The 27,539-nt window shown below is 41.1% G+C and overlaps 1 protein-coding gene across 1 annotated transcript; it reads right to left on the reverse strand.

Moving 5' to 3' along the window:
• Positions 1–1,333: 1,333 nt before the first annotated feature.
• On the reverse strand, positions 1,334–25,781 carry sema3e (sema domain, immunoglobulin domain (Ig), short basic domain, secreted, (semaphorin) 3E). The gene is made up of 18 exons (XM_039000390.1): positions 25,754–25,781; positions 24,504–24,664; positions 11,876–11,935; positions 11,179–11,298; positions 10,019–10,112; positions 9,202–9,318; positions 6,706–6,848; positions 6,438–6,552; positions 6,252–6,321; positions 6,012–6,156; positions 4,029–4,254; positions 3,701–3,792; positions 3,533–3,574; positions 3,132–3,298; positions 2,801–2,882; positions 2,435–2,545; positions 2,053–2,314; positions 1,334–1,983 (listed from the first exon to the last, which is right to left on the reverse strand). Exons 1-18 carry the CDS (start codon positions 25,779–25,781, stop codon positions 1,763–1,765), a joined length of 2,256 nt encoding a protein of 751 aa, XP_038856318.1. The 3' UTR covers positions 1,334–1,762.
• Positions 25,782–27,539: the final 1,758 nt, after the last annotated feature.

Consider the following 27,539-nt stretch of genomic DNA (forward strand, 5'->3'; position numbering starts at 1 on the left):
TGGACGTACTGCCAATTTCTCAAAAACAACGTTGGAAGCAGCTTATGGTTAAGAAATTAACATTAAAGTCTCTGTCAACAGCTCTGGTGGACATTCCTGCAGTCAGCATGCCAATTGCACACTCCATTAAAACATGAGACATCTGTGGCATTGTGTTGTGTGGCAAACTTGCACATTTTAGAGTTGCCTTTTATTGTCCCCAGCACAAGGTGCACCTATGTAATGATGATGCTGTCTAATCAGCTTCTTGATATGCCACACCTGTCAGGTGAATGGATTATCTTGGCAAAGGAGAAATCCTCACTAACAGGGATGTAAACAAATTTGTGCACAAAATTTGAGAGAATTAACCTTTTTGTGCATATGGAACATTTCTGGAATATTTTATTTCAGGGCATGAAACAAGGGACCATCACTTTACATGTTGTATTTATATTTTTGTTCATTATTAAAACTCTTAGTCAGAGAACATTCAGGATGATGATGAGTGCAGGAATAATGTAATTTAAAGACTTCAAAAAAGACTCCATATAAAAGAGGGATTGTAATGGAAACCTGATCAATCTTATGCTGTCAGAATATAAAACGGTTGATTTCCTCCAATAGGTTTGAATATTCATGAGACAGGCTCCTCTGTCTAGCCAATGACATGCTTGGATGGTCACTGTGGCGTTCTTCCTTATTTGGGAGGGAAAATATGGCGACGTAGATTGTCTTCTGCTATGGTTATTATGAACCCCCATTTGTAGCATCATTACTGACAGCAGAGAAAGAGACAGCTGATATGAATACTAATCAACCAACTCTATAACTACCAGTTGATTGCAGTTCACATTTAAGTTGGCCATTTATTGAAGAGAAAATGCATCTGTTGAGATACACTGTGGATATAATTAGATTTCTAATGGCTCAGATCAAGTATCTATATTTATTGAGGGGTTACGTCTATAAAATGTTATATAATCCCTGTTCCATCATCAATAGTACATTATGAAAACTATTATTATTGTTTTCAAATGTTAAGTTCCAAGGTATTTATTATGGATGGTATTCTCGGATCCGCAGACACAGTTTTGCGTTACTGTAATCATTCAATGATGTCAACTCATCTAGATCTTCTCAATCTCCGCCATGTCACACCAAACTAACTGACAAAGTATAGTAGGAAATACTTGCGTACATCATCAACTTTACCAACTATACAGTAAAACAATAATACAGTACAATGTCCAGTTTAATTAATCAATTCTAAACCACTACTAAACTCAAAGCAGGAACCTAGAAAAATAATGTATTTACCGTAACGTTGTGTATTTTCTAACCAGTGGTTTTGAACGCAAGCAGCTCAAGTGTATCTCCAGAAACATTTTATTTCTGAGGAATCTGTTTGAATGTTCGTTATCTGTGGGTTCAGCTGGGATGGCTATGAATCTTCTGTACTATGTCTGTTCAGAGAAGCCTGCTGTCAGTACTGTGGTCTTAAGGCCACGTTGTTCTAAACAGTTCAACTGTTCTACGTGCCTTCCATCTGACGGACACTCAGCATTTGCACCAGTGGCAAAGATTACACCAGAAACAAGGAAAGGTAAAAACACAATATAACATAACATGTAATATGGTTATAAGAAGGAAGAAGACCTTACGGTAAAGTCTAAAAAAAAGAAGTGTCATGTTTTAGCTTTGTTTGGAAGTAGTATTCTCTACAACAACAAAAAACTGGCCCATTGTGTGTGTGGTTGTTCTGCCGTCTCCCTCCCTCCTCTCAGGTGTCCATGGTGTGTCTGGGGGTTCTGTGAGGCTCTCCCCTCCCCCTTGCCCTCCTCTCTCCTCTTCCCAGTGGCTGGGTGTATCTAAGTTTGGTCTTCCTGCGTCTTTTCTCTGAGCACCAGACCCTCTCACAGTACTCCTCCAGCCGCTGTGTATCCCGATATCCTATAAGCTGGAGGAACTCCTTGTACCACAGCCGAGAGGTAGGGCCTGGAGCTGGAGCGGGGGCTAGGGAGGACCCTGGTAGGGCTCCTGGTAGTCTGGAAGTGGGGTCAGAGTTGGAACCAGTGTGGAGGTCTGGAGGGGTATCTATGGGAAGGTGACAGGAGGTTGCTGTGGTCTCCCCTTCTTCCTCTCCTTCCTCCCCTGTCCTGTGTATCAGGGCACTGACCCTCTCCCCTCCCAGCACATGTAGCGTGACCCTCAGTAGGGTGTGGACATAGCCGTGTTCTACCGTCTGACACACGTACATGCCAGCGTCCCCAATCCGCACAATCAGGAACAACAGCCCGTGGGTCGTTATGACTACACTCTCATCACCTCTGACCTGGGGGAGGGAGAGAAGAGGGAGGGGAGGGGAGGGGAGGTAAGGAGAGATGGAAAAGGAAGGAAGAAAGGAGGAAATTGGTGTGTATGTATACACAGTATGTATATATGTCTGTCTCACCTTCTCTCTGTCTGGACCTCTCTGTATGTACCACAGAACTCTGGCCTGTAGAGAACGAGGGGTACACTCCAGTAGAGTACTGTTATTCTCTACCCCATACACCTGCCTCTCCTCCGCACCCTGGTAGTTCTCCCCTACACACACACACACACACACACACACACACACACACACACACACACACACACACACACACACACACACACACACACACACACACACACACACACACACACACACACACACACACACACACACACACACACACACACAATTCAGCAGTGACCTTTCTGATACCTCAGCCAGGCCAAAAGCCATTGGCCAAGGAGTAATTACTTTCTACCCCCCCCACACACACACAAACACACACACAGACTGACCATCAATCTGCAGCCCATTGCATAGCTGTACAGCATTGCCATGGCGAACATCCTGTCGTCTGAATCGTCTGCTGAGAGAGAGAGGGGGAGTGGTGGAGGGTGTTAAATGGGCATTTGGGAAAGTGAGATAAGGACAGAGTGACATCAAAGGGAAGAAAGGGAAGGGATGATGAGAAAGAAGAAGGGGATTAGGGAGGATAGAGGTGCTAATGATTGCTATGTGATGCCTCTGCACCGCTGTGCACATGTTCATATGTCTGTGTGTGACTGTACATGCCTGTGTGTCTTTGTGTATGAGGTGTGTGTTTCCGTCTCACCTCTTGGTGTAGACCCCAACAGGGTAGTATCGTGAGCAGGTGAGTCCGTCCCAGGCACAGTAAGGATCCCTGGCTAGGCAACAGTCGGCACACTCTGACCCGTACAGTTCACATTGATGGAGCCTCACCTGAGCCACACCCACCTCAGAACCCACATAGAGCTGTTGCTATGAAAACAACAACACAGGGACCAGAATTAACAGAGGTACACATTTTTGTAAATATCAACATCATAAAACGCTTTGCCTACTGTCATTACATTTCCCGACATTCAGATAATCAATACACTGTCATCTTGTGGCTAGATGAAGATACTGCAGTTTTAAACAACCATGCTTCAAAACAATGTTAGTAACTATGTTATTAACTTAAGATTTTAACATGATAAATAGTTGTCATACTCGTTTTGCAGATATGATGATCTCAGTTATTGGCACAGGGACCTAGAAAGAAATAACATGAAAACATTTTGATCTTCCACAAACAAATCAAATTGTCGAGTGCCAAGAATGTGTAATTGATGCAATGGCCATCTTTTGCCATATGGTGGCGCTAAATAACAACAGTACCTTGAACACCTGCAGTTCCTCCAGTAGCACTTCCTCTATGGTGTCTGTGTCTTTGTTGTAGATGCTGATAACCTTCAACACAACAGAGTCGTCTACGGGAGAGAGTATTAAGTTATGTAAATATCACACCTTCACCAATACAACCACCCAGGACATCCAAATAGAAGAGAGTCAAAGGCTTTGTTTTGGGATGTCAGTGCCTGTCTGTCTGGTAGGCCTATCTTACCTTCCTGAAGATTGTGATTGTAATGCTGTATGTGATCAGTAGAGGGAGCTATAACCTTGGTGATACACAGCACTGGATGATCATAGTGTAGTGTCAGTGTACCTCTGCCTATGTACAGGACGTGGTAGTGTCCGTCCTGGGCCTGGACGCGGTCCACAGCAATCTGGGTTAGTCTCCTCCCTCCTGGCTCCGTCTGCAGTAGGACAGGTTTCTTGTGGAGGGGCAGGACCGGGCTGGACATGACGGGGTGGGAACGCACGAAACGCAGAACCTCATCAGGGAACTCCTTAGAACCTGAGAACCCACCACCGTTCATCTTACTGGCACACTGGAGAGAGAGAAGAAGGGGAAGAGATGGAGAGGGAAAAGGGATAGAGAGGGAGAAAGAGAGAGAGGAAGAGAGGAAGAGAGGGGGGAGAAGAAACATATGAATAAGAAAATAGCATTAAACTGTCAAAGACTCGAATATTGAAGCTGTATGTTGCAGTATAATGATAGCACTGATTGTCCTCGTCTCTGATGTGACCTGCAGAGACAGCTACAGTAGCTCTGACATTCAAAGGGCAGCTGCCACAGACACAGGCTTAAGGGGAGTGCTGTGAATGTACAATGCTGCTGCTGCTGGAATAGCACATTTTTGAAAGACATTGTTGAAAGTATATTGTTTGGATATACAGTATGGAGTTTGCTGTAATGAAGGTGCAACTCTTAAGCAAATTCCTAAACTACCATTTTCTTGTGTTACACCAACTATGCAGTGCATGGATCCTTAGTTATCGGGTATGGAGAGCCAATCAGGTAATGTAAAGCCTATTGATAAGTCAGTATACAGTGGGGCAAAAAAGTATTTAGTCAGCCACTAATTGTGCAAGTTCTCCCACTTAAAAAGATGAGAGAGGCCTGTAATTTTCATCATAGGTACACTTCAACTATGACAGACAAAATGAGAAAATAAAATCCAGAAAATCACATTGTAGGATTTTTAATGAATTTATTTGCAAATTATGGTGGAAAATAAGTATTTGGTCAATAACAAAAGTTTATCTCAATACTTTGTTATATACCCTTTGTTGGCAATGACAGAGGTCAAACGTTTTCTGTAAGTCTTCACAAGGTTTTCACACACTGTTGCTGGTATTTTGGCCCATTCCCCCATGCATATCTCCTCTAGAGCAGTGATGTTTTGGGGCTGTTGCTGGGCAACACAGACTTTCAACTCCCTCCAAAGATGTTCTATGGGGTTGAGATCTGGAGACTGGCTAGGCCACTCCAGGACCTTGAAATGCTTCTTACGAAGCCACTCCTTCGTTGCCCGGGCGGTGTGTTTGGGATCATTGTCATGCTGAAAGACCCAGCCACGTTTCATCTTCAATGCCCTTGTTGATGGTAGGCTTTGTTACTTTGGTCCCAGCTCTCTGCAGGTCATTCACTAGGTCCCCCCGTGTGGTTCTGGGATTTTTGCTCACCGTTCTTGTGATCATTTTGACCCCACGGGGTGACATCTTGCGTGGAGCCCCAGATCGAAGGAGATTATCAGTGGTCTTGTATGTCTTCCATTTCCTAATAATTGCTCCCACAGTTGATTTCTTCAAACCAAGCTGCTTACCTATTGCAGATTCAGTCTTCCCAGCCTGGTGCAGGTCTACAATTTTGTTTCTGGTGTCCTTTGACAGCTCTTTGGTCTTGGCCATAGTGGAGTTTGGAGTGTGACTGTTTGAGGTTGTGGACAGGTGTCTTTTATACTGATAACAAGTTCAAACAGGTGCCATTAATACAGGTAACGAGTGGAGGACAGAGGAGCCTCTTAAAGAAGAAGTTACAGGTCTGTGAGAGCCAGAAATCTTGCTTGTTTGTAGGTGACCAAATACTTATTTTCCACCATAATTTGCAAATAAATTCATTAAAAATCCTACAATGTGATTTTCTGGATTTTTTCCCCTAATTTTGTCTGTCATAGTTGAAGTGTACCTATGATGAAAATTACAGGCCTCTCTCATATTTTTAAGTGGGAGAACTTGCCCAATTGGTGGCTGACTAAATACTTTTTTGCCCTACTGTATGTTGTAGCTGTAGGTTGTAACTCACAGATCCGGGGCGTGGGTAGGGGACCCGGCCTTTGTATGGGGTCCAGTGGTGCTCTGGTTTCTCCCGGTGTGCAAATTGGCCGTTGAACGCTGCTCGCACAACATTCATGTGGTACACACACACTGCATAGCCCTGGAACACAGCACTGAGGAGGGGAGGGGTGTAGATAGAGAGAGAAGATATTCAATACAATATACCACTACATTTTTTGAAAAAACACACTGGACTCTCTCAGCAGACCTTGTAGTACTGAAGAGGCCAAATATCTCTGGATTCTTCTCATCCTTGTTCTTCAACACAAATACATCCTCTGAAATGAAACACACATGGGAGAGAGAAAGAGAGAGAGATTTAGGGTTCCATTAAGTGAAAGTACTATAGGTGTATCCCCTTCTCTAGGAAACACACAGAAACACACAGCCGTACCCAGCTTGTCGAAGTGTGTGTCGATGCCGTTGGATCCAGCCACAGAGCAGATGAGACGGGTCTTTAGGAAGGAGCTCCAACGATTCACCAACATCCTCTGACCTCCTTGGTCATTCTGAAGGGAGGGGATGGAGGGTGAGGGGAGAGGAGAGGAGAGGGGGAGAGGGAAGGAAATGGATTAGAATTGGAAGGAGGCGAAGGGAGGACATGATACAGTATATTGATATGCTGGCATGCAGGATAGAACTTGAATTTGTGCAATTCTCACCGCACAGACCCGTCCCACCCGGGTGTAAACAGCCTTGTTAACCCCCTCTGCGTCCATCCCTCTCTCCGTGAAGAAGAAGTAGACCTTGTCATCATCCCTGTCATCGTTATCAGGAATCACCACCGACCCAATGAACTTAGGCTCTAGAGGAAACATAACAGTTTCAGAAAGAGAATGTGACCGCAGGATTATGCCGTTGGAAAGGTTGGCGGCATAATCCTGGCGGCAAAGTTTTTCACATATAATATATAACATCATTCTACATTTATGTAGAGAGCATATACAATATAGCATGTGAAAAGGCACTGTTATTAGTATTCTTGCAAATACTTGTGTTACTTTAAATAGCTACTTTGCATCACCACCTGGGGTCTTTCCGCCTGGTATGGCAACTGCTTGGCATCTGACCGTAAGGCGCTACAGAGGGTAGTGCGAACGGCCCAGTACATCACTGGGGTCAAGCTTCCTGACATCCAGGACCTATATAATAGGCGGTGTCAGAGGAAAGCCCATATAATTGTCAGAGACTCCAGTCACCCAAGTTATAGACTGTTTTCTCTGCTACCGCACGGCAAGCAGTTACCTATGCATAGTCACTTCGCCCCCACCTACATGTACAGATTACCTCAACTAGCCTGTACCCCTGCACACTGACTCAGTACCGGTGCCCCCTGTATATAGCCTCGTCATTGTTTTTCTTATTTTGTTACTTTTTCTTATTACTTTTTATTTTAGCCTACTTGGTAAATATTTTCTTCTTCTTGAACTGCACTGTTGGTTAAGGGCTTATAAGTAAGCATTTCACGGTAAAGTCTACATCTGACTCTGGGGAAGTAGATAAAGGGCTTCATTGTCAAAATCCTAATGTATCCCGTTAGAAGGCATACACGAGATTCTGGCAATTAAGCCATTTTTCTACCTACCCAGAGTCAGATGAAGTCGTATGGATACCATTTTTATGTCTCTGTGTGCAGTATGAGGGAAGTTAGAGGTAGTTTCGTGAGCCAATGCTAACTAGTGTAAAGAATGATTATCCATGGACACTGCAACTTCAGATATTACTCAAGGTTTAATTATTAGAGCAACCAAACAACTTCAGGGGACAAATTACATGAAGAATAAATAATATGACCTAAGAGCTGGCACCAAACTCTAAACTAGAGCTACCCCAGCAACCCCTGAGCTTTATACCCCAGAGCCCCATCATCTGGTATAAAAATGAAAATCCTCCAATTACGGTCCCACGGTACTCCCTTTGCAAAAGAAACGTAGAGTCTCTCTAAATGCAACATGCAACAATATCGCTACAACATTTAGATGACATGTAGGCCTGACTAGAATATTAACAGCAAGTAGCACAACAGCACAGTACGAAATGATCTTCTTTCTTTTTTTGAAGCTAATGTGTGTGTTCCTTCAGGTCCATGCCCACTCAATGAGTCAATGATGACTAGTAGGTCAGGTGGCCTGGATGTTGTTGGTAGGCCCATGTTGTAGTGTGCTACCATCGCCGTAGTGATCTAGGCACCTCTTGCTCCACAGCAGTCATCCCCAGTCACTGGCCAAGCCTGCAATGCCTCGGCAAAAGGCCCCACAGGTACACCACCGAATGTCTCCTCTTCGATCTCTTCCTTTCCCCAAATGACACCATCCACAGTTAGCTAGTCCCACAATGTGCCTGAGTCACCCACAGCCTCAGCAGCACAAAATGGGGGGAATAAGTATGTACATGTACACAGGCAGAGATGACAGAGAGAGAAAAAATGTTCTCCGCATGTACAAACTCCTCCTGTCCAGAACTTGTGAGGTAAAGCTAGCTACTATCTAGCCAGCTAGCTAACTAACACACACAGATGGTCATCTAACATTAGCTAGCAAAACGGGCATGTGGACAATGGACAAAACAATGTCCAACATGATACTTTTCAATAAAAACATTGGCAGACAAAATACAGGCACAGGGGTCTCATGTTGCTTGAAGTAGTCACAGTAACCAATGTTGAAGTCCTGCTGTCATAAGCATTGCTGATGTCACTCACAATGAAACTCTTTAGCACAGAACCCCCAACCAGGTCGGGAAACTCCAGTACATCGACAAGCTAGATAGGGAGAAGCTCCGAATCAGCTCCAAATGCAGTTAAGAAAGTCCAAAACCCGGCGGAGTTCTTTAGCTTCCAGTCTTGAAAGAACCACCGCTGTCACCAGATGTAAGGCCGGGGTAAAGAATGACTATCCATATCCGCGGGCTTCAGATACTCAAGGTTTAATTACTAGAGTAACCAAATGCCTAAAAACATATATTCACTATGTCGTTATGGGGTTGTGTGTAGATGGGTGAGATTATAATTATTTTTTTACTCTTTTGAATTCAGGCTGTAACACAACAAAATGTGGAATAAGTCAAGGGGTATGAATACTTCATGAAGGCACTGTAAGTGTGGGTGAGTACCAGAGATCAAACAGAAAGTAATAATGAGATAACGAGAAATTCCTGACCGTTGAGCTGTTGTCTGTTGTCTCTCTCAGTGCGTGTGTAGCTTTGGTTGTTCAGTCGACACAGAGCTGCATCATTTTCCCAGTAGTCTGTATACAGGCCAATATACAGCTCTCCTCCTAACACACACACACACACACACACACACACAGACACAGACACAGACACAGACACACACACACACACACACACACACACACACACACACACACACACACACACACACACACACACACACACACACACACACACACACACACACAGAGAGAACCATAATAAACCAGATGTTTCATCCGTTAACACCTAATTTTTCACACATTAAATTAAATTAAGAACAAAATTATAATAAATTGCAAATTATGTTTGGTAATTTTTTGTTTGGTTATTTATCGCAATCTGAAAATAACGGATTTATAATTAGTTATTTCCACACGGTGGCAGCATTGTGCTAAAACTAAACCTGCCTCTAAGCCACCGTTTCCCAAACACGTTTGGTTTTTGCCCTAGTACACAGTTGTTCAAATAATCCAAGCTTGATGATGAGTTCATTATTTGAATCAGCTGTGTAGTGCTAGGGCAAAAGCTGAAACGTGCACCCCTTGGGGACCCCAGGACCCAGTTTGGGAAACGCTGCTCTAAGCACTGTGCAATATACTCAATAACAGCAATTCTACTAGAGTATCAGTCTTCTAATAGGGTTAGGGTTAAGTGTGCCTGAGACAGAGAGTTATTGAGAAAGTAACATATTATGAAACATACAAGAAGGTAGAAAGTGAAACAACAGAAGTGATAATGTCTTGTAGTGTGTGGTCTTCTTACTGTCCAGGGTGGAGGTTACGGGGCTGTTGTGGTCATAGGGACATCTCCCTCGGCCACTCTCTACACTCTGCTCCTCCAGCTCAAACTGTCTGGCCTGGGGACAAAAAGGTATCAGTGAGAACACAAACACTCATGCTCGCTCGCACATGCACACACACTTCGTAAAATGGCCTGTTTCCGAGTACGTATTGGTGTGATCAAATGTAAAAAAATATATGAATCATAGTGTCACATATAAACAAGTAAATTAACAGTATATAAAGCAGGGACAATGAAGAGAGTGGGGGGCTTTGACAATGGTGAGGTGTGAGTGTCACGATATGTTCCAACATCTAGCAACCGTTATTAGAAGCACCTCTCAGCAAACAGGGGGGGATGTCTCAGGATGGACACAGTGGCAGTCAGGATTGCTCGTCTCTATTAACTATTGACACCCCTGTGTTACCATTATCAAACAGTCACGAGATAAAGCTGCTTTTGAGTCATCACAGATACAAGTCTTTAGACACTCTGAATGGCAAGGAAGTGACAAGAGTCTTCAGATAATTAGCAGTACGAAACAGGGGTATTTGGTGTAGTGACACACGGACATCCCTGAGCTTGACCTTAGCCATAGCATGTTCTGTTCTTTATTCTGACTGAAGTCTTGTGGGAGACTGGTTTGTTTTCCCTGCTGGTGCTGTTGTCACATGTCCTCTCAGACAGACAGGGGATGATATAAATTAAACTAATTTACAATCCAGACAAACACATTCCCTCTCTCTCTCTCTCTCTCTCTCTCTCTCTCTCTCTCTCTCTCTCTCTCACTCAGAGGACACAAACTAACTATCAGTACCAACTTCCTCTTTCTCTTCTCCTCCCCCTCTCTCCCCTCTCCCTTTCTCTCTCAAAGGACACACAAACATCAATAATGTCACACCTTGTGTCTCTGTGTGTATCTCCTTCAGATGAATAAACAAACTCCCTGTCTCTCTCTGAGGAAACATAAATTGACCATTGGGCGTGTTGAGATTTTTACAGCTCATTCAGGAAAGACTGCCTGTGTCTAAAGAACAGATGACGAGACTGAGCCAAGACAGCAGCATGTCATTCCTTCTATATGTTCGCATATCAACCTTATTTGCAATAACTCCAAGGAAAAAAATCCCATCCCTGCTCACCTGTCCTGCGTGTCCCACCCTGATGGTGACACAGAGAGGGTTAAATGCTCCTGTTCCACAGGCCAACAGGTGGGTTGCATTAAACTGCTGCAACACCTTGATGTAGTTAGCACACTCTGGCTGTAGGGGAGGGGGGAGAGGGAGACAGAGGGGATGTTAGGTTAGGTAGGTAACTTGAAGTGTATGGCCGTGTCCGAATATCTGTACTTGCATTTTAAATTGTAGGCTGATTAGGTATGCGAAAATAGAAAATTTTATAGTACAGTATGTCATTATATATTTTTTTTTTATGAGTATGCTTTAAATGTCAAGATATCATACTAATTTCGGGATTTTATGTGGTACAAATTCCTTTCACGCTATTGAGGAAGATAATTGTCTTTTCAGAACCATGTGTTTAACACAGCTGATAATCAGCTGATAATCATGAGGCTGTGCTGTACCAAAATGCGCAAATGGCGGGAAACAACGCAAATGCTCATTAGATGTCGCATTCTCAGTATGGGTGAGCCTAGTATTTTGATATTTATTGTTACTGCATACATTTTTGCAAAACAGTACGTTCTAAATAGTATGTAGTATGAATAGCACACAGTATGTAGTATCAGTAAGTAGTAGGCAAGACAGATATCGGACACTGCATATATGTAGGGTAAACTATGACAGATGTAGATGTAGAATGAGCAGATTCTGTTACCTTCTCTTTACCCTTCATCAAACAATCTTCTACCTGAGACTCAGAGCTGGCCCAGTCAATCTGATGAGAGATGACAATAAATAAGACACTAACACATGCATACGGACATGCAAACACACACTCACACATGCACACTTTCTGTCTGTTTAACTAGTGAGATTGTGTAATAACATCCTGTAATTAATGTTTGTTTATGGGTGGACTGAACCACAAAAGGTCTCCATAACCATTATAAAGTGTCTGAACTACACTCTTAGAATTAAAGCTACCCTGCCTTTAGGGTTCTAAAAACTGCTCAAAAAGGTTCCTCGAGGAACCCTTCTGAAAAGAGTCTTCAAGGAACTCTTTGAGGAACCTTTATGGGATGGGAGGGGTTCAATTTAGTACCTTTTTAATAATATATTGCAGAGGTGGCAGCGTGGCTTACTGGAGGCGGGGTTTTCAGATAGTTATTTTTGGGCACCCGTTAGAGTAAATGTCATTCTTGTTCATCATGTTAAGTTCGTACACTGCAAATGTCAATTTCCCTATATAAACAATGCTGATTACATATAGTAATACAGTGGTAACTATTTCAACTTTGGGATTTGCATAGGCTCTTGAGGAACTCATTCCCCTCTGTAAGTCTCAGTGAAGCTACAAAACTATCAGTGTTCAACCTTAACATGTGATGACAATAGAACAGAACAGATGAACAGGAATGACATTTACTTGAAAGGGTGGCACAAAAAAAGATATCTAAAAGCCAGGCCCCTACTAAGCCATGCCTCCAGTCCAAGGTTCCTCCAGGAACCCGTTACTACATTAAAGGAAATCTAACTTTTGGTGTTTGTTTCATTAGTCCATTGTTGATTTGATTTGAATTATTAGGATCCCCATTAGCCAATGCCAATGGTGAAAGCTAACGAAAAATACATTACAGACAAAAAAAATACTTTACAATTTACATACATTTAAAAACATGAACGTGTAATGTGTGTGTATGTGCTCATCTATCAGTCGAGACACACATGTCAGTACATACACACAACAAGTAGGTCACATGGGGAGAGGCGCTGTGCCGTGAGGTGTTGCTTTATCTGTTTTTTTTAAACCAGGTTTGCTGTTCACTTGCACTATATAAGATGGAAGAGAGTTCCATGCACTCGTGTCTCTGTATAATACTGTATATTTCCATTCATTTGTTCTGGACCTGAGGACTGTTAAAAAACCCCGGAGGCATGTCTGGTGGGGTAAGTGTGTGTCAGTGCTGTGTATAAGTTTACTATGCAAACAATTTGGAATTTTCCTACACATCAATGTTTCTTATAAAAACAAGAAGTGACGCAGTCAGTCTTTCCTCAACTCTCAGCCGAGAGAGACTGGCATGCATACTATTAATAATGGCAAGCCACCAAGGTCTGACAACTAAGATTGAAAATTATTGAGGATAATAGCGGACGATATTGCCACTCCTATTTACCATAACTTAAATTTAAGCCAACTAGAAAGTGTGTGCCCACAGGCCTGGAGGGGAGCAAAAGTAATTCCGCTTTCTAAGATTAGTAAAGCCCCCTTAACTGGCTCAAATTGCCGACCAATCAGCGTTTTACCAACCCTTAGTAAAGTTTTGGAAAAAATGGTGTTTGACCAGACACAATGCTATTTTACAGAAAACAAATTGACAACATACTTTCAGCATGCTTATAGGGAAGGGCATTCAACAAGCACAGCACTTACACAAATTGATGATAAAAAGATTGTGGGAGCTGTTTTGTTAGACTTCAGTGCAGCTTTTGACTTTATCGATCATAGTCTGCAGCTGGAAAAAAGTATGTGTTATGTCTTTACATCCCCTGCTATATTGTGGATCGAGAGTTACCTATCTAACAGAACACAAAGGGTGTTCTTTAATAGAAGCCTCTCCAACATAATACAGGTAAAATTAAGAATTCCCAAGGGCAGCTGTCTAGGCCCCTTACTTTTTTCAACCTTTACTATCAACATGCCACTGGCTTTGAGTAAATCCAGTGTATCTATGTATGCGAATGACTCAACACTATACACATCATCTACTACAGTTACTGAAATGACTGCAACACTTAACAAAGAGCTGCAGTTAGCTTCAGAATGGGTGGCAAGGAATAAGTTAGTCCTAAATATTTCAAAACTAAAAGCATTGTATTTGGTACAAATAAGTCACTAAACCCTAAACCTCATTTATATGCTGTAATAAATAATGTGTCAATTAAGTAAGTTATGGTGACTAAACTGCTCGGAGTATCCCTGGATTGTAAACTGTCATGGTCAAAACATATTGATAAAACAGTAGGTGGGGAGAAATCAGTCCATAATAAACCTCTACCTTCTTAACAGCACAATCAACAAGACAGGTCCTACAGGCTCTAGTTTTGTCGCACCTGGACTACTGTTCAGTCGTGTGGTCAGGTGACACAGGGACTTTGTGATTGTCCATTTGTGAATTCAGAGCGTTTCGAGTTCAGAGCGCAAACCGGATGCTCTGGCCGATTAGTTTACTGACACTTGACATATTCAACGGTGTTGAGCGTTCGTAAATTCATCAGTTATTCTGCGCTCTCTGACACACTCAGACGAGAGTGCTCTGAAATCAGAGTAGATGGCCAGACTGAATTTACAAATGCACCCGAAATGGTTACTTGTTTGGTGGAGTCTTTTGTTAAGACATGTGGCTAGCTAGCTAGTTAGGTAAACAATGAACCATAATCACAACTCATGACGTTACTACCCTGCATGAATCTGCAGGGACCTAACCAACCAGGTTCAATGATAGCTAGCTAAAATTAGGCTATAGCTAGCCAACAAATAGCTCTGAGATACAAATAATAAGGTCATACATGTAACGTTAGTTAGCGAGCCAGCCAGCTAACGCTTTAGCTAGCTAGGTAAATAATGATCCATAATCACAACTCATGACGTTACTACCCTGCATGAATCTGCAAGTAGCTAACTAACCAGGTTCAATGTTAGCTAGCTAACATTAGGCTATAGCTAGCCAAGCAAATAGCTCTGAGATAGGAATAATAAGGTCATACATGTAAAGTTAGCTTGCGAGCCAGCCAGCTAACGTTAGCTACCTAGCTAGGTAAACAATGAACCATAATCACAACTCATGACGTTACTAACCTGCCTGAATCTGCAGGTAGCTAATCAACCAGGTTCAATGTTGGCTAGCTAATATTAGGCTATAGCTGAATCTGCAGGTAGCTAACCAGAAAGTGGAGAGCAACACTTATGCAGTTTTAATACACGATGCATTTAAAAAAAAATCTGAGTTAGACAGGATTACCTAGACATACAGTGGTTCTTCCTGTAAAGGTTTTCTCATACGGCAGCACACCTTGCCGGCTACCGCAGAATTCTATGGCATGTTATTTAATTGTCAGCCATTGTTACATTAATGCTAGTTAGTGCTAGTTTGACAAGCAGAGGGCATCTTTGAGAAGCATATGATAACCTTCAATATGACGCTGTACAACGTGACGGTTGGGAGTAGGCTACAGTACTAAGAGCATAACATTTCAACACCCTAACCAATACCCAAACGGAGATAAAGACACCCAAACGGGAATAAAAAAATAAAAATCTCATTGATTTATCAAGACCAGTCCACATGCTTGTATCAGAGCAGTGTGAAACGGTGCTGAAATAGTTGACCACAGCGGGTAGACTTTATTATTATTATTTGACCCTGCGGTCATCTTTGAACATTTGAACATCTTGGCCATGTTCTGTTATAATATCCACCTGGCACAGCCAGAAGAGGACTGGCTGTGCCTCATAGCCTGGTTCCTCTCTAGGTTTCTTCCTTGGTTCTGGCCTTTCTAGGGAGTTTTTCCTAGCCACCGTGCTTCTACACCTGCATTGCTTGTGTTTTAGGCTGGGTTTCTGTACAGCACTTTGAGATATCAGCTGATGGAAGGGCTTTATAAATACATTTGATTTGATTTGGCCTATTGCTTAAAATACTATAGCTTCTAACTTCAATAAGCTTTTTAAATAAATAAGACCTACACCACTTTTAACAGCACAGCATTACTGAACACTAGTGAGACTCATGTCGCCTATGGCAGGCCTACAGTATATCGGACTCTCCGCCAATAATTAGATTAGAAGGATTGGAGGATTCTAAATTAATATTTAAGGGGTATTTTCCGTTAGGGCAAATCCAATCTGTGAGAATTTCTAAGGTGCTTTTATATAATTCTAAATTAATTAATAATCTCTTTGTTTATTTCATTGTCAAATAACCTATCCGGACGACGCTGGGCCAATTGGGAACCACCCCATGGGACTCCCAATCACAGTCGGATGTGATACAGCCTGGATTCGAACCAGGGACTGTAGTGATGCCTCTTGCACTGAGATGCAATGCCTGTGCCACTGTGCCACTCAGGAGCCATGAACAATATGACCAATATATATTGTCCTGCTAATAGCCCATCCTAGAAACGTTGTTTGCAGAATTCACAGCCTGCTACACTTGTTAACAGGGTTAATAATAATAATAATAATATTTTTCCCCCCTTCCACATGTTAAAGGTTCCAATTGATAACCATTTTTTATCAATTAGTATACTTGAGTATAACGACAATATTTGTTGTTTTATTTGTTCTGTCTTTTCTGGTGGATTAAACTGAAATTGCTACCAACTTTCTATGGCTTGTCTAAAAAGTAACGATATCTTGGAGATTATTTAGTTTTCAAATGACTGAAAGTGAGCGAGAAAAAAGCCATTCTTGAACATGAGGTGAGACATTCTTACTAATTTCTAAATAAAGCCAGTTTGTTATTTATAATTATTTATTTCTGTTTTTAGAGGGAGAGAAACTAAAAGCCCACCGTCGGCTCATAAAACCTTTTTTTGTAAGAAATGTAGCTTAATTAATTTGATTAATATTCCAAGAAAGACGAAAAGACGAAAAACAAAACTCTCAGGGTTTCCGTCAGGAAAATATGGCGCTGTACAATTTGACCTTCATTTAACTAGGCAAGTTAGTTAAGAATAAATTCGTATTTACAATGATGGCCTACACCGGCCAAACCTGGACAACGCCCAAAGGGACTCCCAATCACGGCCTGTTGTGATACAGCCAACCTAACTAATAAATACATTTGTCGATACAATTCTCCCCCTACCCTCCCTCTTGGTAAGAGTCTATTGTCCTGCAAATAGCCCATAATAGCGCTGTACAACGAGACCCGTCAGGAGTAGGCTACAGTACTACAGTAAGAGCAAAATAATCCTAACATTTCCACACCCTAATTGTAGTCTAACCAATACCCAAATGGAGATAACAATACCCAAACGGAGATAACATAAAGTGAGCGAGGGAAAAAGGCCATTCTTGAACATGGGGTGAGACATTCTTACTAATTTGTAAATAAATTCAGTTTGTTATCTATCCCGGTCACACCCGGCATGAGCATCAAACCAGCATCTGTAGCAACGTAGTTTGCAATGTGATGCAGTTTCTTAGACCGCTGTGCCACTCGTGAGGCTCCAGCACCAAAGTTTTTAATGCTGATCAATTGCCTTGCACAAGGTATCAAAATACAGAGAGGAGTTGGCAAGAGTCTATTGTCCTGCTAATAGCTCATAATGGGCATGGTGTCCAGGTCAGGATAACCAAAACATTACTTTGTTAAAGACTATCAGAAAGAATTACTTATTTGTTTTGATCCAAAGCCATGAATGAGTGAGTCGCTCAGCTTTATGTAGGTGCCGAGGCTATATGACCGCACCATCAACTTGATTATTTAGCAGACATCACTTGCTTATATTCAGTCAACACATATATCTTAAGAATATCATAGAATATAATTGAACATTTTCGTTTCTCTTAGAATAAAAACCTTAGTGTAACAACAATTTTTGTAAGTAATACTGACAAGTAGAAACAAAAATAAGTGTATTTTTCCGGGTGTGCGCATGCAGGACAGAGGAATAGCAATTCTTACACTATTGTTCTAAATTCAATCACATTCTTCATCCTCCTCATTCAGTTCATTGAAATGCAATTTTGAAGTCGTCCACAATTATCATTCTATTTGGTTTATGTTGCCCATTCATTGTCAGTTAGAGTCACATTAGCGCCTTGGGACCCGAAAGCACCATCAGTGCTTTAACTTCCCTTGCGCTGGTCTGGAGCAATGAAGCAGTGACGCAGGGTACTGTACTAAACAACAAATTACCTCTAAATCCTGCAGCATAATCTCAAAACGTTTAGTTGGCAACCACTGTACTGACCAGCTCAAATAGACAGAAGCGTGCTATATGCTATCATCTCTCGGCATGTCAAGCCCACTCATTATCTCAGCCAATCAGGGCTAGCGGGAAGGTTGCATTACTTTCTTTGGCGAAACCAACTAGGCTTGTAATTTAATTGAATTCGTATTTACAAATGGTATGCAAGTTTATTATTAAGGCACGTGATAGTTCACATGTTCCAGAAGGCATTTCTGCCAAAAAACGCATTTTGATTTAAAAAAAAGTTTACGTTCAAACGGCTCTCCTGTGAAGTAGTGACCCGCGACATACGCCTAGTTTCCTGAAACGGTCACATGTACAGTACCAGTCAAAAGTTTGGACATACCTACTCATTCAAGGGTTTTTCTTTACTTTTACTATTTTCTACATTGTAGAATAATAGTGAAGACATCTAAACTATGAAAAACAACCCAAAAAGTGTTAAACAAATCAAAATAGATTTTAGATTTTAGATTCTTCAAAGTAGCCGCCCTTTGCTTTTTATGACAGCTTTGCACACTCTTGGCATTCTCTCAACCATCTTCATGAGGTAGTCACCTGGAATGCATTTCAATTAACAGGTGTGCCTTGTTAAAAGTTCATTTGTGGAATTTCTTTCCTTCTTAATGCATTTCAGCCAATCAGTTGTGTTGTGACAAGGTAGGGGTGGTATACAGAAGTTTAAAGACCAAGTCCATATTATGACAAGAACAGCTCAAATAAGTATAGAGAAACGACAGTCCATCCTTACTTTAAGACATGAAGGTCATTCAATGTGGAAAATGTCAAGAATTTAGAATGTTTCTTCAAGTGCAGTCACAAAAACCATCAAGCGCTATGATGAAATTGGCTCTCGTGAGGACAGCCACAGGAAAGGAAAACCCAGAGGTACCTCTGCCGCCGAGGATAAGTTCATTAGAGTTACCATTCTCAGAAATTGCAGCCCAAATAAATGCTTCACAGAGTTCAAGTAACAGACACATCTCAACATCAACTGTTCAGAGGAGACTGTGTGAATCAGACCTGCTGCAAAATAAAGAAAAACCCTTAAATGAGTAGGTCTGTCCAAACTTTTGACTGGTACTGTTTTAATGTGGGCTATTTTCACTTTCCCACTTTCCTGGGTCTGAAAAGATAGACATATTCCCAAATATTTTGTTGTCAGCTATCAAGCTTTCAAGATATGTAACTTTCAAATTACAGAAATCATCCATGTATGATGCAAATTTCATCATATGATGCTGTGTTTTGCATCATCATGGTACGATATCTGTATTTTGAACACTACATATCTTGAAAACTTGATTGCTGACAAGCAAAACATTTTGGGACTGTCAACAATGGACTAATGAAACAAGTATCAAAAGATAGTTTTGGGGTGTAATTTTCCTTTAATTAATACATTATAGCAGGGGTATTTCACTCTTACTCTATGGTGTCCGGAGCCTGTTGGTTTCATTTAATATCTGATAATTAAATGCACACACCTGGTGTCACAGATCTAAATCAGTCCCTGATTAAAGGGGAACAATGAAAAAAAGCAGTGGAACTGGCTTCGAGGTTCAGAGTTGAGATTGAAGTTATTTTAGGTATGTAACTAATATGTGTGAAATGCTTGATGATGTATGTGATGTAAACAGAGAGGTCTACGTTCTTGGGGACCTAAATATTGACTGCTACCGGGATCGATATGACAACAGCCAGTGAAAGTGCAGGGCGCCAAATTCAAACAACAGAAATCTCATAATTAAAATTCCTCAAACATACATGTGTTTTATATAATTTTAAAGGTAATCTTGTTGTTAATCCCACCAAAGTGTCCGATTTCAAATATGCTTTTCAGCGGAAGCATTACAAACGATTATGTTAGGTCACCACCAAACCACAATAAGCACAGCCATTTTTTCACAAAAAGCAGAAATAGAGATAAAATGAATCACTAACCTTTGATTATCTTCATCAGATGACACTCATAGGACTTCATGTTACACAATACATGCATGTTTTGTTTGATAAAGTTCATATTTATATAAAAAAACTCTGAGTTTACATTGGCGCGTTACTTTCACTAGTTCCAAAAACATCAAGTGATTTTGCATAGCCACATCGTTTCAACAGAAATACTCATCATAAATGTAGATGATAATACAAGTTATACACATGGAATTATAGATATACCTCTCCTTAATGCAACCGCTGTGTCAGATTTCAAAAACACTTTACGGAAAAAGCAACCTATGCAATAATCTGAGACGGCGCTCAGAAATATAATAAAATTAGCCGCCATTTTGGAGTCAACAGAAACCAGAAAATACATGATAAATGTTTCCTTACCTTTGATGAACTTCATCAGAATGCAGTCCTAGGAATCCCAGGTCCACAATAAATGCTTGATTTGTTCGATAATGTCCGTTATTTATGTCCAATTAGCTACTTTGGTTAGCGCGTTTGGTAAACATTTCCAAAGTCACAAAGCGCGTCCACTATAACGTGACGAAATGTCCAAAAGTTCCGTAACAGTCAGTAGAAACATGTCAAACGATGTACTGAATCAATCTTTAGAATGTTGTTAACATACATCTTGAATAACGTTCCAACCGGGGGAATTAGATTGACTTCAGTTGAGCGATGGAACGGAGCTGCCTATCACGTGAACGCGCGTGGTCAAAGCATGGTCAGCTCGTGGCAGTGGTGACTAATTCCTGTCTCCTTCGGCCCCCCTTCACATTAGAGTCATCAGACAAAGTTCTTCCACATCTAGTGGAAGCCGTAGGAAGTGAAAAATCATCCATATCTCGCTGTAATTTCAATGAGAGCTTGGTTGAAAATCTGCCACCCCCAGAAAAATCCAAACAGGAAGTGGAACTTCTCAGGTTTTTGCCTGCCATATGAGTTCTGTTATACTCACAGACATAATTCAAACAGTTTTTAGAAACTTCAGAGTGTTTTCTATCCAATACTACTAATACTATGCAAATATTAGCAACTATGACTGAGGAGCAGGCCGTTTACTCTGGGCACCTCTGTGCACCTTTCATCCAAGCTACTCAATACTGCCCCTGCAGCCATAAGAAGTTTAAGAAACTGACTGTTAGAACTGTTAAGGCTCCATGGATTGATGAGGAATTGAAAAACTGCATGGTTGAATGAAATGGGGAAAAGGGAGTGGCTTATAAGATTGGCTGTACATCAGACTGTCTGACTTACTGCAAATTGAGAAATTATGTAAGTAAACTCAACAAAAAGAAGAAGAAAATGTATTATGAGGACAAGATCAATGATATAAAGAATAATGGAAAAAACTTTGGAGTACTTTAATTAAATTAAATTATGGGTAGAAAGACAAATTCAACTCCATCTTTCATCGAATCAGATGACTTATTCATCACAAAACCATATGATATTGCCACATTTTTTAATGATTACTTCATTGGCAAAGTGGGCAAACATAGGCAGGAAATGCCAACAACGAACAGTGAGCAATTGTTTTCATGCATAAAAAACTAATAATGAAAGAAAAGCATTCCACGTTTGAATTTTGTAAAGTTAGTGTGGGAGAGGTGGAAAGATGATTGTTATCGATCAATAATGACAAACCTCCGGCATTGACAACTTAGATGGAAAGCGACTGAGTATGGTAGCTGACTCTATAGCCACTCCTATCTGTCATATTTTTAATCTGAGCCTAGAGGAAAGTCTTTGTCCTCAGGCCTGGAGAGAAGCCAAAATAATTATGCTACCCAAGAGCGGTAAAGCAGCCTTTACTGGTTCTAACAGCAGACCTATAAGCTTGCTGCCAGCTCTTAGCAAACTGTTGGAAAAAATTGTGTTTGACCAAATACAATGCTATTTTTCTGTAAACAAATTAACAACAGACTTTCAGCATGCTTATAGAGAAGGGCACTCAACATGTACCTCACTGACTCAAATGACTGATGATTGGTTGAAAGAAATTGATAATAAGAAGAATGTGGAAGCGGTACAGTTAGATTTCAGTGCAACCTTAGGAATTATTGACCATAACATGTTGTTGAAAAAGACGTATGTGCTATGGCTTTTCAACCTCTGCCATATTCTGGATTCAGAGCTATATACGGTATCTAATAGAACTCAAATGGTTTTCTTTAGTGGAAGCTTCTCTATTGTCAAACATGTAAAGTGTGGTGTACCTCACGGCAGCTCTCTAGGCCCTCTACTCTTTTCTATTTTTACCAATGACCTGCCACTGGCATTAAACAAAGCATGTCTGTCCATGTATGGTGACGATTCAACCATATACGCATCAGCAACCACAACTAATGAAGTCACTGAAACCCTTAACAAAGAGTTGCAGTCTGTTTTGGAATGGGTGGCCGGTAATAAACTGGTCCTGAACATCTATAATTATAAGAGCATTGTATTTGGTACAAATCATTCCTTATTAAGTTCTAGACCTCAGCTGAATCTGGTAATGAATGGTGTGGCTGTTGAACAAGTTGAGGAGACTAAATTACTTGGCGTTACCTTAGCATTTAAACTGTCATGGTCAAAACATATAGATTCAATGGTTGTAAAGATGGGGAGAGGTCTGTTCGTAATAAAGAGATGCTCTGCTTTTTTGACACCACACTCCAAAAAGCAAGATCTGCAGGCTCTAGTTTTGTCTAATCTTGATTATTGTCCAGTCGTGTGGTCCAGTGCTGCAAGGAAAGACCTAGTTAAACTGCAGCTGGCCCAGAAAAGAGCGACACGTTTTTCTCTTCATTGTAATCAGAGGGCTGATATAAATACTATGCATGCCAGTCACTCTTGGCTAAGAGTTGAGGAGAGACTGACTGCATAACTTCTTCTTTTTATAAGAAACATTCGTGTGTTGGAAATCCCAAATTGTTTGCAGTCAACTTACACACAGCTCTGACACACACGCCTAACCCACCAGACATGCCACCAGGGGTCTTTTCACAGTCCCCAAATCCAAAACAAATTTAAGGAAGCATACAGTATTATATAGAGCCCTTATTGCAAAGAACTTCCATCTCATATTGCTCACATAAACAGCAAACCTGGTTTCAAAAAACAGACAAAGCAACACATCAAGGCACAACGCCTCTCCCCCCTTTGACCTAGATAGTTTGTGTGTATGCATTGATATGTAGGCTACGTTTGCCTAAAAAAAAAAATGTAGTTCTATCCTTGAGCTGTTCTTGTTTATTGATGTTCTGTATCATGTTTCATGTTTTGTGTGGACCCTAGGTAGAGTAACTGCTGATTTTGCAACAGCTATTGGGGATCCTAATAAAATACCAAATACGAAATAGGTTCCTCCAAGATCCCCTCAACTAACCAAAGGTGCAAAAATGAACCATTTACTAGCAATGGTTCCTTGAAGAACTCAAGGGGTTCATTGAGGATCTCCAGGGTTCCTGGAGCCACCACTAATTCTAAGAGTTTAGTAAACATAGTGAATCTTTGTAATTCTAAAGGGTCAAGTTAGGACACAGCAACATGTTTGTATGGAAAACATCAGCACCAAATCACTCTCTATCATCATAAAATATATTATTAAATATATTATCAGTGATACTATGTAATTTCAAGAGAACAGATTAAAACATAATAATAAACATAAGACCTCATATAACTCAGTAGGAAATGGACAATAATAATCACATTATTTTACACGTAGAAATCTACATTACAGATATGTTCCATAGTCAGTTGTAACTTATCCTCCTCTGTATGTCATCGTGTAACGTAATTAAACAGAACTAAAGTTCATAACACCTCATTATAACACAAGTATTTACTACTTCATCCACCTCAGGGAAACAGTCAGATCTGACAGCCAGTCCCACCGATTCTATTGGCCAATAATTATTATTACACGTGTGTATAGTGCTGAAGAAATATTAGTAATACATTATGGAGACAATTTCACGTAGCCTATGAGATGTTGTTGGGACTTGAGACTGGGCATATGGCAGTATCTCTCTCCTCTCTGTGTCCAGCTGTGCTCTTTATGGAAGGACTTTGTGTCCTAACTTTAGTAACATAATAAAGACACACAAATATATACACTCTGTTTGGGTAACCTACTGACCTGGAGGGGCAAGAGTTCAAATCACCTCCACACACTCAAATCACCTCCACACAGACAGACAGACAGACAGACAGACAGACAGACAGACAGACAGACAGACAGACAGACAGACAGACAGACAGACAGACAGACAGACAGACAGACAGACAGACAGACAGACAGACAGACAGACAGACAGACAGACAGACAGACAGACAGACAGACAGACAGACAGACAGACAGACAGACAGACAGACAGACAGACAGACAGACAGACAGACAGACAGACAGACAGGCCTACCTCTCTGTGTTGGTGGTTAACTCTCTCCAGGCTGAGGGAGTACAGGGTGTTTTTAGCCCCTACATACAGCCTCTCATGGGCCTCGTCCAACATCATGGTCTGGGTTTGCAGGGAGGGACCTGGTCTCTGGAACACCCACGTCCTGTTCAACTCCCATAGTTCTGTAGAGAGAGAGAGAGAGAGAGAGAGAGAGAGAGAGAGAGAGTTAGAGAGAGAGAGAGAGAGACAAAATGAGGTGGAAACCGAGATGCAATTTCTAACCTCCTGCCAAATGTACGACCATAGAATTGCACAAACCCACAAAAAATTCAAATAAAATGTTGACAAACTCCCGTATCTGTAAGGCGAAATACCGCAGTGTGCAATACCATCAGCAACATTTGTGACCTGCTGCCACAAAAAAAGGTAAACCAGTAGGTCAGAAACACAAAACAAATATTTATCTGCCTATTTATTCTTGACACAAACCGGTGAGTGGCACACATACACATTCCATGTCTCAATTGTCTCAAGGCTTAAAAATCCTTCTTTAACCTGTGTCCTCCCTTTCATCTACACTGATTGAAGTGGATTTAACAAGTGACATCAATAAGGGATCCTGCTGTACCTTTCACCTGGATTCACCTGGTCAGTTTATGCATTTTTTTGTGTGTTTTTACAACTTTTTCGTGATATCCAATTATTAGTTACAGTCTTGTCCCATAGCTGCAACTCCCGTATGGACTTGGTAGAGGCGAAGGTCGAGAGCCATGCGTCCTCTGAAACACGGCACTGCCGAGCCGCACTGCTTCTTGACACACTGCTCGCTTAACCTGGAAGCCAGCCGCACCAATGTGTCGGAGGAAACACCGTACAACTGGCGACTGAAGTCAGCGTACATTCGCCCAGCCCATCACTGGAGTTGCTAGAGCGCGATGGGACAAGGAAATCCTGGCCTGCCAATCCTTTCCCTAACCCGAACAACGCTCGGCCAATTGTGCGCTGCCTCAAGGGTCTCCTGGTCGCTTACATGTGTGTGTGCTGAATGAATACCCACAAATGAAACCCTCTATAAAACCAATGATGTAATGACAAGATAAAGACCCTGGGTGATACAGAGCCTGAGGATATGTACCTCTGAGTCTGCATGATCAGGCTACCTGCTGTTGAACTAGAGAAATAGAAAAACTGTCCTTGTCTAATGTAGAAGGTGGCACTGTAAAATGTATCCTTGCCAGGAGAGGGCGCAATCAGATTCTGGGATGCTTCACCTGGGGAAAGGTTATGGGGTTCATGCATGTTCCGGGATTGTCTTTAAAATAAAATCTGAAGCCTCATGTTTGTCAGGTAAAGCTTGAAGTTGAATATTACATTTTCATCATCAAAAGATAAATATTTTTGCCTCAACTTTATATATCCTTAGGGCTGCCAATCATAACTAATTAGCTTCTGTTATTACAAACTTTGTGTGCCATTTTGAATGACGGCACTAGCTAGTTAGCAAACCAAACCGAAACATTAGAGAGCAAGCCTTACGAAAGGTAATTCTGCTGTGAAATTATTGAACATGCCTCCTAGTCAAGAGTCAAGACCAACAAAAAAAGGACTATACAGCTAGCTACAAGTGAGTGGAATAACAAATAGACTACCCAGTTAAAAAGTGAGTGGAATCATATTGGAGACCCAGCAGATTTCAAAGTAAAAAATATCAGAACTTAGGATGACATTTTGCCAAAGACAATCCTTTCAAGTATTTCTGTTTTTTCCACGGTCGGCGCGCCAACAGTTAACCGAGAGGTGAAATGACGTCAGAGAGCCTGTTGTTGCTGCTGCATAGAGCCTCTGTGAGTACTACCAAAGATTATGGTGACGGGAGGTCAAGGAGGTTTATTTTTATATATATATATATATATATATATATATATAGATATATATATATATATATATATATTTTTGTAGGTGGTTGATCAGCTTTAATATTGCAGACATATTGTGGCTTCCATCAATGTAATTGTCTACATCATTTCCAATCCCCCATATCTTTGTTTGTACATATATATACAGTACCAGTCAAAAGTATGGACACATCTACTCATTCAAGGGTTTTTCTTATTTTTCTTTACTATTTTCTACATTGTAGAATAATATATAACTATGAAATATCACATGGAATCATGTAGTAACCAAAAAAGTGTTAAACAAATCAAAATATATTTGAGATTTGAGATTCTATATTCTATAAATATATTTGAGATTCTTTAAAGTATCCACCCTTTGCCTTGATGACAGCTTTGCACATTCTTGGCATTATTTCAACCAGACATGAAGGTCAGTCAATACAGAACATTTCAAGAACTTTTAAAGTTTCTTCAAGTGCAGTTGCAAAAACCATCAAGCGCTATGATGAAACTGGCTCTCATGAAGACCACCACAGGAAAGGAAGACCCAGAGTTACCTCTGCTGCAGAGGATATGTTCATTAGAGTTACCAGATTCTGACATTGCAGCCCAAATAGATGCTTCACAAAGTTCAAGTAACAGACACATCTCAACATCAACTGTTCTGAGGAAACTGCGTGAATCAGGCCTTCATGGTCGATTAGCTGCAAAGAAACCACTACTAAAGAACACCAATAATAAGAAGAGACTTGCTTGGGCCAAGAAACACGAGCAATAGACATTAGACCGGTGGAAATCTGTCCTTCGTCTGATGAGTCCAAATTTGAGATTATTGGTTCCAATCGCTATGAGACGCAGAGTAGGTGAACAGATGATTTCCGTATCCAACTCATCCCAAACCATTTCAATTGGGTTCAGGTTGGGTGATTATTTAACCAGGTAGGCTAGTTGAGAACAAGTTCTCATTTACAACTGTGACCTGGCCAAGATAAAGGCACACTTAACCGTGTAGCATGGAGGATGAAGTGTGATGGTGTGGCTGTGCTTTGCTGGTGACACTGTCTGTGATTTATTTAGAATTCAAGGCACACTTAACCATCATGGCTACGACAGCATTTTGCAGCGATACGCCATCCCATCTGGTTTGCCGATTGTGGGA

The sequence above is a fragment of the Salvelinus namaycush genome, chromosome 9, assembly GCF_016432855.1.
Source record: "Salvelinus namaycush isolate Seneca chromosome 9, SaNama_1.0, whole genome shotgun sequence".
Classification (NCBI taxonomy): domain Eukaryota; kingdom Metazoa; phylum Chordata; class Actinopteri; order Salmoniformes; family Salmonidae; genus Salvelinus; species Salvelinus namaycush.